This window comes from Schistocerca serialis, chromosome 9 (assembly GCF_023864345.2).
Source record: "Schistocerca serialis cubense isolate TAMUIC-IGC-003099 chromosome 9, iqSchSeri2.2, whole genome shotgun sequence".
In the NCBI taxonomy this organism is placed as follows: Eukaryota; Metazoa; Arthropoda; class Insecta; order Orthoptera; family Acrididae; genus Schistocerca; species Schistocerca serialis.
The window spans coordinates 53,738,571-53,752,760 of NC_064646.1; the positions used below are offsets into that span (position 1 = coordinate 53,738,571).

At 42.5% G+C, this 14,190-nt stretch overlaps 1 protein-coding gene across 1 annotated transcript in view; it reads right to left on the minus strand.

The window, feature by feature from the left end:
• Positions 1 to 13,659, minus strand: part of LOC126419357 (glucose dehydrogenase [FAD, quinone]-like) — a gene marked incomplete at its 5' end in the record, with an annotated part of 55,221 nt that extends 41,562 nt beyond the window's left edge. The window contains one exon of the mRNA XM_050086544.1: positions 13,522 to 13,659. Coding sequence (XP_049942501.1) covers positions 13,522 to 13,659 — 138 coding nt within the window. The remainder of the gene's footprint in view (positions 1 to 13,521) is intronic.
• Between the last annotated feature and the right edge of the window lie 531 nt (positions 13,660 to 14,190).

Sequence of the window (14,190 nt, forward strand, 5' to 3'; positions counted from 1 at the left end):
ACCTGGGTGACAATCTGAGCAGTTCTCTTAGGTTGTTCGCAGATGATGCTGTAATCTACCGTCTAGTAAGGTCATGCGAAGACCGGTATCAGTTGCAAAGCTATTTAGAAAAGATTGCTGTATGGTGTGGCAGATTGCAGTTGACGCTAAATAACGAAAAGTGCGAGGTGATCCACATGAGTTCCAAAAGAAATCCGTTGCAGTTCGATTACTCGATAAATGGTACAATACTCAGGGCTGTCCATTCAACTAAGTACCTGGGTGTAAAAATTACGAACAACTTCAGTTGGAAAAACCACATAGATAATATTGTGGGCCAAAGGTTGCGTTTCATTGGCAGGACACTTAGAAAATGCAACAAGTCCACTAAAGAGACAGCTTACACTACACTTGTTCGTCCTCAGCTTACACTACACTTGTTCGTCCTCTGTTAGAATATTGCTGCGCGGTGTGGAATCCTTACCAGGTGGGATTGACGGAGGACATCGAAAGGGTGCAAAAAAGGGCAGCTCGTTTTGTATTATCACGTAATAGGAGAGAGAGTGTGGCAGATATGATACGCGAGTTGGGATGGAAGTTATTAAAGCAAAGGCGTTTTTCGTCGCGGCGAGATCTATTTACGAAATTTCAGTCACCAACTTTCTCTTTTGAATGCGAAACTATTTTGTTGAGCCCAAGCTACATAGGTAGGAATGATCATCAAAATAAAATAAGAGAAATCAGAGCTCGAACAGAAAGGTTTAGGTGTTCGATTTCCTGCGCGCTGTTCGGGAGTGGAATGGTAGAGAGATAGTATGATTGTGGTTCGATGAACCCTCTGCCAAGCACTTAAATGTTAATTGCAGAGTAATCATGCAGATATAAATGTAGATGTAGATGTATCATGAAGTAATGTCTCAACAGGTAAAGGGCTTGCTATCACGACAGTAATGAATGTGTGAAACCGGTGCTTGAAATATCGTCGTACAATTCCACAAACATGTACTGCACCACACGTTGTAACAACAAAACAGGTTGACGGACATATTCGTCGAACTTGATAGCTTCCTCCACGGTGTTGGTTCTACGTCGCAGCTCTGCAAGAAGAAGTGGACTCGTCTGCCTCGCCGATTTGAGGCCAACTACTGCGAACAATCCTGTTGGAGGAACATCCACAACTGAGCATTACACCAGGGGCTGAAAATACGGCTTCTGTTGAAAAGTTCTTTTACTAACACACGACCGGTTTCAGGCTCTTATAAGCCCATCTTCAGGTGTCGAGCGCCGCCGTGGACGTGTGCTAGGAGCGGTGTGCCACATATGAGCGCTACCTACGGTAGCACATAGCTGATTAATATCGAATCATTAATTCGTAAATTAAAATTCGTAAAAAATAATAAACGTTTATAGAACCACCAGGAAGCATATGTACAGTAGAATGCACGGCAGCTAACACTTTTGGACAGTGCTGGAGAGCCTAGTACAAGGACCAATCAAAAATTTGCTGCTTGAAGGCGTTTCTGCAGCGTATATGCAACATAGCGCGACTCCGATGCGGCTATACTGTAACAACAACAACGCTATACTATTGTACAAATAATATTTTCTTTTTGATTTTTCGATAAACTAGTGTAATCGATGTTCCGATTTCATTTTTTTTTTTTGTTTCATGCCATTATGTTAAAGAAACTGTAAACAATTTTCAATGTGAATATTAATGTTTATATCAAATTTCAAGCAATATTGTAATAGAATTGGAGAGTAACAAATGTTGAAACTGTTGTAAGATGTTAAAGTTGTAATTGTGCGTCTGGTCCATACGTAGGCAATGTATTAGGATATGTAGAATGCAAAACCTCTGGTGAATACCCTGTCTGTAAGGGAGCGGTAAAAGGTGGATGGCAGGCGAGCGCGGGAAAATGCACACGGGCGCTGCACGGCATAACGGGCTCAGCAGTTGTAGTCGGAGGTGGGAATTGGTCTGAGCAACACGTTCTGGATCGAGGAGGCTCTCCTGGAAGACGTGGTTTCATTGAGCCTCGGATGTGCCGTTCCGACGCCTATACAGCATGGCAAAATTCAATAGGCACTAAATGGAAAAGTATTGCGACGCTATGAAGAAGTGAAGTGCCGATACATCAAGAGCCATTGCTGTGGTTGTATGCGTGCTCTGTGCCTCGCCATCTCGCCGCCCACCAACCGCCGCATCGATACGAACAGGTTGAAACTTTTAGTACTGTATTCGTGTGGACCAGTGTTACTTTTGTTCCATACTGTTCAATAACAACTTAAATTTTACCAGAACTGTCCTATCATTTAATTATCCTCACAACTAACCTAGCCAGGGTCCTTTCCAAATGTTATGCAATCCGAGTGTCCCGAAATGAAGAATTAAAGTTTATGTTAATAATAATTACCTGCAGACCTAGCTATGTTAGAATGATGTTTAAAGAACTTTGTTGTTAATGAACTAATAGACGAATAACAAAGGTCTGACAAAGTTGGAAGATAATTTTGAAATTGGTTTAGTGATGAAGTTTAATTATTTCGAGACAGATATAATGGTATTTAAATGAGCAGGAAATAAGATAAAAAGAGTAGTAACTCATATAGTGGAAACTTTGAGCACACAATGATTTCAGTAATTAAATTTTTTTTATACAGTGATCATAAGTTTCAGGGTCCCCCCCCCCCCTTTTTTATTCATTTGAATTCTGAAGTGTTCTAAATTGATTTGACCAGCAAAAGTTAAAGTCAATATAGAAGCCAAAATTTATCAGTGTTTTATCTTTATTAAAATTGAAATTTTGTTTGTGGCTCGAAATTACTATTTCTAGGGTAACCTATGCCCGATTTTAATCAGATCAATAGACAGTACGAAGTTTGGTAGTATACATTATAGTGTAGTGTTATGTATTCATGGTTTTTCCATATCAGTACAGAAAGTGAAACTATCAGTTCAATAGATTTTCTGGTTTTAAAATTTACCATATTATGCTGTGTTACTACGTGTTGTTTTGCTTGAACGTACATCAACTTGTACAGGGAAGAAACTGAGTTAATGCCTAATTAGGCTGGCGACCGTATCATTAACAAATTGGTAGCATCTTCTGTGTTGCTTTTGGTCCATTCTGACGTGTAGTTGCATTTCGGACTTGCTTGACGTATCATTGTTATTACAGAGTGGGTGTAAATCTGATTTGCCTCCATTCAGGTACACGCGGTCAATTTCTATACAAAAATCCTTTCTCATAAGGTGAAGCCCGTCAACTTACCATAGTACAGGCTTTAATGAGTATCGTGTGCACTAGCGCAGCGTTACAATACAAGCACCCGCACCTTGTTGTTGTTGTTGTTGTTGTTGTTGTTGTTGTTGTGGTCTTCAGTCCTGAGACTGGTTTGATGCAGCTCTCTATGCTACTCTATCCTGTGCAAGCTTCTTCATCTCCGAGTACTTACTGTAACCACATCCCTCTGAAATAGCTTACTGTATTCATCTCTTGGTCTCCCTCTACGATTTTTATCGTCCACGCTTCTCTCCAGTGCTAAATTGACGATCCCTTGACACCTCAGAACGTGTCCTGCCAACCAATCCCTTCTTTTAGTCAGGTTCAGCCACAAATTCCTCTTCTCCCCAATTCTGTTTAGTACCTCCTCATTAGTTACGTGACCTGCCCATCCAATCTTCAGCATTATTCTGTATCACCACATTTCGAAAGTTTCTATTCTCCTCTCGTCTAAACTATTTATCGTCCAAGCTTCACTTCCATACATGGCTACGCTCCATACAAATACTTTTAGAAAAGACTTCCTGACACTTAAATCTATACTCCATGTTAACAAATTTCACTTCTTCAGAAACACTTTTCTTGCCACTGCCAGTCTACATTTTATATCCTCTCTACTTCGACCACCATCAGTTATTTTGCTCCCCAGATAGCAAAACTGATCTACTACTTTAAGTGTCTCATTTCCTAATCTAATTCCCTCAGCATCACCTGACTTAATTCGACTACATTCCATTATCCTCGTTTTGCTTTTGTTGATGTTCATCTTATATCTTCCTTTCAAGACACTGTCCATTCCGTTCACCTGCTCTTCCAGGATCTTTGCTGTCTCTGACAGAACTACAATGTCATCGGCAAACCTCAAAGTTTTTATTTCTTGTCCACGGATTTTAATTCCTATTGTAAATTTTTGTTTTGTTTCCTTTACTGCTTGCTCAATATACAGATTGAATAACATCGGGGAGAGGCTACAACCCTGTCTCACTCCCTTCCCAACCACTGCTTCCCTTTCGTGTCCCTCGACTCTTATAACTGCCATCTGGTTTCTGTACAAATTGTAAATAGCCTTTCGCTCCCTGTATTTTACCCCAGCCACCTTCAGAATTTGAACGAGAGTATTCCAGTCAACATTGTCAAAAGCTTTCTCTAAGTCTACAAATGCTAGAAACGTGGGTTTGCCTTTCCTTAATCTTTCTTCCAAGATAAGTCGTAGGGTCAGTATTGCCTCACGTGTTCCAACATTTCTACGGAATCCAAACTGATCATCCCCGAGGTCGGTTTCTATCAGTTTTTCCATTCGTCTGTAAAGAATTCGTGTTATTATTTTGCAGCCGTGACTTATTAAACTCATAGTTCGGTAATTTTCACATCTATCAACACCTGCTTTCTTTGGGATTGGGATTATTATATTCTTCTTGAAGTCTGAGGGTATTTCGCCTGTCTCATACATCTTGCTCACCAGATGGTAGAGTTTTGTCATGACTGGCTCTCCCAAGGCCGTCAGCAGTTCTAATGGAATGTTGTTTATTCCCGGGGCCTTTTTTGACTTAGTTATAGGCAAGGGATTATGTGCTGCTTCGTGATAGCGCACGTCCCCATAACGGAAATCTCGTAACGCAGAAGTGACACCCACTCGACTGGGAGACATTCGACCGCGCGTTCCATGGTCCTGGTCTCTCCCCGTGAGATTATCACACCTTCGGTCCCGCAAATAACGCCTTGAAAGGTCGACGATTCCTGTCGGACGAAGACGTGCAGCAACCAGTTAACCAACTTCTTCACGCTACGGCCTTCGAACAGAATTATTTGGTCGCCCCTTGTATACAGGCTCTCCAGGTCACGCAGGCTGTCGGCACTGGAAGGCCGTGGAGTACGGATGTATTAATTATCGCTTTGTAAAACACTGTTCTGTTAAAGAACTTTTATAGCTTCTAATGGAATCCAGGCACATTTTGTGAGTGTTCGGAACAGGTTCTGATTAGCAGCTGGATTTAGATGTGCGCATATATAAACCAGTTACATGGCGGTTAGGCTGTAAGGTTTGTCTGTAAATGAGAATAATTTTGACTGTGACATTATCTGCAACGACGGTAGCTCGCGATCTTTAGTCGTTACGCAACCACTTCAAGATAGGTTACTGATTCTGGCACTTAGTAGCACTTTTTTCTTTTGTGTTGCTTAGTTGTCGCACACATTCTGTTTTATAAGAACGATCAGAATTCCGACATGGCAGGAACAATTATTGTTTTCCACTTTAAAGGTCGATGTGCGTAAGGTGTTACCACTTTTATTACATTCTGGCTAATTCGTAATCGTACCCGTTAGTAAATATTGCGCTCACGATTTCGTTTAAGCAGGGCTGATGGCCCTGCTGCTGTGGGAACGCAGTGGCCCGAGTCCAACGCCAGTCCCTCAGAATTAAGTGCCAGGCGTGACTGCGTTTACCTGATAAACGGAATTTTATATTGTAGAGGACCTTGTAGTCAGGGCAGCCAAAGCCTGGATACATCATTTGGAAGATAAAACCGATTCTGCTTTGAGTACTTTACGGGCCATTTTAGCTGAATCATGAGGTGCGACCTGTACAAAGTAATAGACAGAAACTCATGTAAGGCAAGAAACCGGAACTAAATGAAAGGATGTACAAGACCAACATACTCACGAAATGCGTTCACAGCGTTCATAATCAACTATTTTTCGCTAAGTAGCGGATATCAGTTACAACAACGTAGAACTCTTCCGTGATACCTAGAAAGGACAATAGCTAAAAATAAGAATTTCCTAATAACAAAATACCTTGTAGGTAAAGGACTACTAAAATCCACACACCCTGAGTACCCGTATCAGGTGAGCTAAGAGGTCGTCGTATACCGAAAAAGTGGTCAGACACCGACCGTATCTGATTATTTATGAGATTATGTAAGATTAAGCATTCCCGGTCTCTTATTTACCTGAGAAGGACTAAATATCATGCTGGTAAGAACTCCAGTTATTCAGTCTTAAATTGTGGTTCATTTCCCAAAAAATTTAATAAAAAATTTTTGAGGCTTAGCACGAATATTGTTCAGTTTCTAACTACTTTCTCGGTATATGCGGGCCCGTTAGCTCACCAGATACTGTTACTGAAGGTGAGTGGACTTGAGTAGTATTTTACGTACCAGATAGATTGTAATTAGGATGTTCTTATTTCAGCTATTGTCCTTTCTAGCATCAAGGGAGCTTTCTATATTGTTTTATGCTAATTTGTAATTGACGTCCGCTATTTAGCGAAAACTTGCTGACTATGAACGCTCGATCATCCCATTGTCTCTTCTGATCAGAGCCTGACTTGATTTTGTAAGTTCATCCCGTATATCTTTTCGTGTAGTTACGGTTTGTACAGATTGCACCTCATGATGCAGCTAAAATGCTGCGAAATCGGTCGGGCATATAAATAAAGCACTTGCAGCTGAAGCGGTTTTATCTTTTATGTCTTAAATATGAGAGAGCTGTACGCCTCGCTAGTAAAAACTATCTTCTTTATAATGCGGGCAACATCATTTCAATAGGTAACTACTTCCACTGTGTCCACCTCTTCGTTATACCCTAAAAAGCGTAGCTGCAGCATGTGTCATCGGGGTCGGAGCAGCGAGGAGCAGCAGTTGTGATAAGTGATAAGCAGTTGATGCATCGCTCTTGCCGAGCCTGCAGTACATGGCAGTTCAGTTGGTACACTGCTTTGACTGGCGCGTAATTAGCAAGGCACGCAGGCGTACAAGTTACTCGACCTTGACGCTAACAAATATCAAATCTGTCTCTTTCACGTTTGGTAACATTTAGTAAACATCTCCGATCGAATAACAGTGGTAACGTCTACCTGAGAACCACTACATTCCACTCTGTGGTCCGAGTGTCAGACGTTTAGGAGAACTGTGTTGGTAATCAGTGGAGTGGCAGCGGCAGGGGCGCCGTCACTGCAGACTCGTTTGTACGGCTCCTCACCAACAAAAACGGATTCAAGGTGTGTTGTACGATCAGGGTGAGTGAATGGGGCCTTTCAGTTCCACTTCGCGCTTCAGTCGGGACTCTTAATGGTGAAAGCATCAGTTCTAAGTACTGCGGCTCGCGTTTATAAAGGAGCTTACCGACTCGCCTCCACAAGCGAAAATAGAAGCGAAGTCCTTCAGATCGAAAACTGTCGGCATCAGCTCTTGACGAATTATCGCACTTTAGTCACAGACTTTCAGAGAACAACAAACATGCTTTTTTCCTGCCATCATTTGTGATTTTAGTCTAGTGTTATTGCAATGCCTTCTTGTTGTCGTACCGCAGCTAAGGCACAACTTAACGAACAATACAAAAAGTTTAACATGGAGATATTCTAATGCACCAAATTAACTTCACGTTATTCCTTCTGATCATGAAGATTATCTGCGGCATCGGCACGATGCATTTCGTCTTTTTCGTTCGAATTATGTGTAGGGAACATTTCGGGCTAATCCATTATTCCAGAAAACGCATCTCCGACGCGGACAAGGAATATTTGTACAAATATGCTCATATGTGTGTGCGCGCTAATTCCTTCAAAAATAGAGATCAGAGTAGCATTAATCCACCGTCACGTAGAAAGGGAGGCAAACAAAATGTCAACAGTTACAAGAGAGTGACACTTTCGCAATGCGGCACAAAATATTATCAAAAATTCTCCGGAATAGAGTTGGAGAAATTTCAGGCAAACGACTGGGAGAATATTACAGTTGTTTTCGAAAGGGAAGATCCTACACAGGACAGATTTTTAACTTAATAATTCGGTACAGAATGTTAACCTGCAAAATCAGTCATTGATTTCGAGGAAGCATTTGATTCGGTAGAATGAGAAACAACAGATAAAATCAGTAGAGAATTGTATGTTGAGCAAAATTAGAAAGTAATTTGTGAAACTCTTAAGAAGTACGATACCTAAATTTAAATTTATGCGAGAAGTATCTCAGCTATTTTAGATAAGAACTACTGTTAGACAAAGAGACGGTTTATCGCCTTTACTATAATAAAAATAGAATTAAGGTAAACTACACGGCTTTTGTAGACGATATCGCAATACTTTCAAAAAATCTGACAGGAGCAGTTACTCAAATAAATTTTCTGGAAAAAACAGCAATTCGAATTGGTCTCAAATTTACAATTGAAAAAATTATGACATAAAAAGATGAACCAAAATACACAGAAATTCAAGTAGGTAAAACAGAGCGAGCTAATAAATTTAAATATCTTGGGCAAATTTATATATGTAGCTGGATGGACTAGAAGAATTTGCCATGTACGGAAGTTAATAAAATAGAAAGAGCTTATGGTTTGGCAAAATATATCTACAACTACAAATTCATATCTAGAAAAACAACAGTACACAACAGTGGTAAGACTGTGATGTCTGTATGCATGTGAATGCTTAACGAAGAACTATAATATGAGCAAAATAGAGGTACCTGAAAGACGGATGCATTGTAAATTAAACATGATCAGAAAAAGAGAAGTAATGAGGAGACCTGCAAGAAAGCAGGGAAAACATTAGAAGCAATGGAAAATTCAAGACTGATCTTCTTTGGACATCTCTACCGAAAGAATGAGAACAGGTGAACGAACAAACATTCCTGTACTCCTGGAAAAAGAAATCGACTTAACATGAATTACAAAAACAAGAAAAGAATTAGAAAATAGCATCAAAGAATCGGAAATAACAGAAAGAAACCTTTTTGAGAATAAAATACTAAATTTAGAAGGTTTTGGAAGTAGCAAGAAGTCAGGCATTCCGCATTTGATGAAGAAAATGCTGCAATGACAAGTATTCGTAGGAAAAAATACAGAGAAGGGATGGTGAGAAAGAGGACCGATTCGAATATTGGATGACGTTCAAAATGGACGATACTGGTAGCAAATTAAGGAAGAGGGACAGAACAGAAGTGACGAGCGTTCAGTAGAAAGGAAGCAAATACGAGTGCAATGTTGAGGGTTGCATACCTTAGACATCAAGCTGCTGCTTTTATGTGCGCGCTGTATTAGTTTCCTCTGACGACTCTTAGTAGAGACTCCCCATTCACTCCGAACCGAGCAATAACTGTATTGGTAATCGTCATGCCCAGCTGGTGTTAATGCAGTGACAATGTCGCGAGTCCTCGATTACAGTGTGCTTGAGAACTGGTGTACAATATTTTCTCTCCTTTCTACGCTGGTAGAGCTCACTTGTACCTGACAAGAACCAAGCGACGAATTTTACGGTTGTAACTGGGCAGCGGCGGAGAGTCACAAGTCCAGGATCAGAGTGTGCGGAGGCGGCGAGTATGCAGAAAGATGACCCACTGGAGAGTTTAAAGCGAGTGTACGTAGCGCCGTCGTGACGGTCGATACCTGGTGCAAGACGTGGCGAACACGGTAATGCAGTTGATATCAACACGCTTAAAAAAATTAGTACACGAGAAGAATAATGCGGAAAATTTATATCTGTATCGATTCTCATGTTATTAAGTTTCTAAAAACATAATGCCGTTATTTAGGAAGTATTCTAATGATTTACTTCACATCAAGAAACTAACTGTATGTATTTTTAGTAAATACCTCTACAGCAACAAAGAGACAAGTGGGAGCAGAGAATCTGAGGTACCATACATCGGCTGTTTGGCAGACACGCGCCACAATTTTGATGAGGACGTTTTCTCCGCGCTTTTTGGGAGCCAGCCAGCCGTCTGAGGTGTTTCCGCTCGAGTTGTCGAGTCGGTCGGCAGAAAGGCGGCGAGTTAGTTCTTAGCGAAAGCGTGCACCGGCGCCGCGTCACCCCACAGACGCGCCTCTGTGTGTGGCAGATCGGTCTGCCGATATCTCCCGTCTGTTGCCTGAACAAAAGGCGGACCTTGCCGTCAAGCAAAGTGTTTGATGAGCTGGCACGTCAAATCTAACACCGATTCCTAGGCTCCTCATGCACACAAAAACTCCTCTTCTGTACTTAAACAATCTCATGACCTGTCCCAAGAATTGGTATCTCAGAGTGAGTTCCTAAAAAACACAGCCAGTTATCAAAAATGGTTCAAATGGCTCTAAGCACTATGGGACTTAACATCTCAGGTCATCAGTCCCCTAGAACTTAGAACTAGTTAAACCTAACCAACCTAAGGACATCACACACATTCATGCCCGAGGCAGGATTCGAACGTGCGACCATAGCGGTCGCGTGGTTCCAGACTGAAGCGCCTAGAACCGCTCGGCCACCAGCGGCCGGCCGGCCAGTTATCTGCGACCTCTATTCAGCATACCCAACTGCCCATTCAACGTGTACTAATACTCTAAAATTTGAAAAATTTACTCGCGGAATTAGAAAGAGGAGGGTGCAAGGTATTGGTCAGTGTATTAAATCTAAATTATAAATATATATAAAAAATTTAAATAAGAAATATATCCTAAAAAAAAAGAAAAGATTACGCAAATGCAGAGTTCGGTTTTATGGGGACGTAAGAAGACTGGATGATTCCAAATGAACGAAACGCTTCTTCTAGAGCTTTGTCAGAAAACCGAAATCAAGGACACCGTGATGTACCAACTTCAAAACAGACCTAGAGGCAGTGGTTATGCAACTGGGAAGACGAGCAAAACTGATTGTGAGATCTCCTCGAAACAGCTGTAGTGATGCTTTGGACGTGTGTAGGTGAGAAACGAGCATCTGCTGCCGAGCTAGGCATAAGCGTTTTGATGAGAAACTTGTTGCTTAGACGAGAAAAAGCCCCAAAAAATAACTACCGCATTCTTTGTAAACACATCGTGGTCGTTAGATGGCACACTTACTAAAAAAAAAAAGTATAAGAAAGGGCGTTGTGTTTAGCAGCTGACGAGCGGTATCCTGAGAACGCGTGAGGCTGGAGGGCCGGTCAAGTTTGCGACGGGCCGGTTGAAAGGTATGCTCCTTAAGGGGGGGAGGAGCTTTCCATAAACTTACCGAAAACGTCAATTTGCAGTTTATTTTTTGTTTGTTAGTAGAACTCATGGACAAGAAGTTTCCAAAGTTTCAATGATGAAATAGCATCCGAAGTGCCTGAAAAATAATGAAATGTGTGACGCGATCCCCCTGCCACCCTACCGCACTTTTTGAAGCAACACTTCAGTACTAGCTCGGTGAACAACGATTCTGTTGATTACTTTGAAGCAAACTTGCACGGGATAAAGGCCGTGATTTATAGATGATCTGTGAGTCTGTGCTGTATTTTAGATGCAATAAAAAACCATATACACATTTTCATATGCTACAGTTATCAGAATTGCAAAATATGATGCAGTAATTGTGTTTAATGATGGGAATATAGGGAGGGTGGAGATATTAGAGAGAATAGGCTGTAAGATATGCGTACAGCACCTCTCTGCATCTGAAAAGATCTAATTAAAAGAAACGGGGCAGAAAACAAGAAACCAGAAGAGAAGACTTGAAGAGAAAGAGGACCTGAGTAAAAATTGGGGCCTTCCGAAGAGATGACTTAAGACAAAACGTTAGGTTGAACTTTAAATTGCATTTCCTGAAGATTATGTTTTTTTTTAAATTTATGTACATTTTCTCAGAATATGTGAAGGCTAGAATTATAAAATTTTGTACACACATTTCTGTAAACCCTATAACTGTTTCCTCAAAACTAAATTTTGAAATTCTGTCTGTAAGATGAGATATGGGGCAGGCAAAGTGCGTGGAAATTTGCATCACTTTTATATTATACTTGTAGAATTCTAATCAAAAATTATTAAATTTCTCGTATCGATATATTGAAAGAACCTTATGAGAGAAGGGTACTATATTTAAAGAGATTAAACAGAGAAATTTTGTATTAATCTCTTGAACACTTCCTGAGAAAAAGGTACATATATTATTTTTTTGAAAACATTTTTTTTAAGTTCCAGTAAAAAGTTTATTGTGTACAGGATGAACATTAATAAAACCGACAAACTGAAGGGAACGATTCCTGAGCGGAAATGGAAGAAAAAATATGCTATGAACATGCGTAGGGAAATGCATCGTTGCCGCGACAGATCACGTTGACGAGTGACAGCTCACGTTCCGTGTACTCCTTGTGTGTTGCAGGCTGTGTGATTGACGCAGCGCGGTGTACGCAGGAGAATGGTCCGGTTTTCATGCCAGGAACAAGCTGAGATTGTGTTTGTGTTCAGCCAGGCAGTTGGAAACGGTCGAGAGGTAGCACGGCTATACAAAAATAAGCGTCCTTACGGACATAAACCACATCACACAACATTTCAAACCCTTTTTGACCGTTTATGTGATGATGGGTCCTTTCAGACAGACAAACGTACAGGAAGGCGGTGGACTGTGCGTACACCAAATTTGGAGGGCCAGGTTCTGTAGGATATTGAGACGAATCCTTGTACAAACTCCAGGCAAGTGGTCCACCAACATGGTGTAAGCCAAAGTACGATTATCTGTATCCTTCGTGACAACCACTACTATCCCTATCGCCTACAGTGAGTGCAACGATTATCAGCAGCGCCTTGTGACGGTCTAACTGGCCTTGTCACGGTCCGCGCGGTTCCCCCCGTTGGAGGTTCGAGTCCTCCCTCGGGCATCAGTGTGTGTGTCGTCCTTAGCGTAAGTTAGGTTAAGTAGTGTGTAAGCTTAGGGATCGATAACCTCAGCACGTTGGTCCCATAAGACCTTACCACAATTTTTATCAGCAGCGGATTTGTCTCAACGACAAGGATTTTTTTCTATGCTTTTTACGTCAGACCATGAGAATTATGGAATTTCTGTCATCAGTCCTCTTTGTCGAACATGCAACCTTTACCACAACTGGCATCATCAATCTCCATAATCGTCATTTGTTTGCTACAGACAATCCTGGGGGAACGGTCGACGCATCTCGTTAGCATCGGTCCAATGTGTGGGCGGGGATTTTTGGCGACCAAATCATTGGACGCGTTATAATTTTACAACGCCTCGGCGGACAGAAGTACCTGGACTTCCCGCGGAATACTGTGTCTGGGCTGTTTGAGAATGTGCCTTTGCAGTACGATAGGTTATGTCGCTTCTGCATGACGGATCTTTGCAGTTTGCCGACACTTCAACAACATCTGGCCTGGATGTTGAATAAGACGCCTTGAAGCATGGCTTGCTAGATCAGCGGACTTAAACTCCCTGGATTTTTATGTCTGGCGGCATCTGAAAAGTATTGTGTATTGTGTGCCGACTCTTTGCTGAAACGTGCACTTGTGGGGTGGGCAGCGGTGCCGGTGGACTCACCCGCCACTCCTTGACCTCGCTGAGCCTGTTGGCGAGCACGCAGCCGGCCGACCCGGCCCCCACCACGATGAAGTCGAAGCGCTCCTCGGGCTGCTTGCCGCCCCCGCCGCCTCCGCCTCCCCCGCCGCCCCCGGCGAACTGCGTGAAGTAGGGCGGCGCCAGGGTCTGGCCGTGCTGCGCCGGGTCGTCCCTGCTGCGGCCCAGCATGTAGGCGACGGCGGCCAGGAACATGTAGGCGGGCGGCAGGCACGTGGAGACGGTCGTGTGCGGCCGGCACAGCGACGCCAAATCCGGCGGCACCCACGACATGCTCGCCTCTGCTGCCTCTGTCTGCCTGCAACGCCAACAGCCGCGTGTAGCGGGCGAGCCGTGCTCCGTATCGAAGTCGTCCCGTTGGACGTGCGGTGTCTTTGTGCCAGGGGTCGCGAAACCGCCTGGGACAACAGGCAAAGAAAGCAGAAGCACTCCGCACACACACAAGCGTTGCAGCCGCTTTCCAGAGAGCGTCTCTGTCATGTCCGAAGAAGCCGAACGGATAGCAGTACAATGCAAAAGACAGTTCCAGGAATATGACGAGGTTTAATACTCTACACGTCACAGTGTTTCCAGATATTCCAAATACCAAGTAATCTATTACTCAAGAGTAATTTACACTGCCTGACAGAAAAG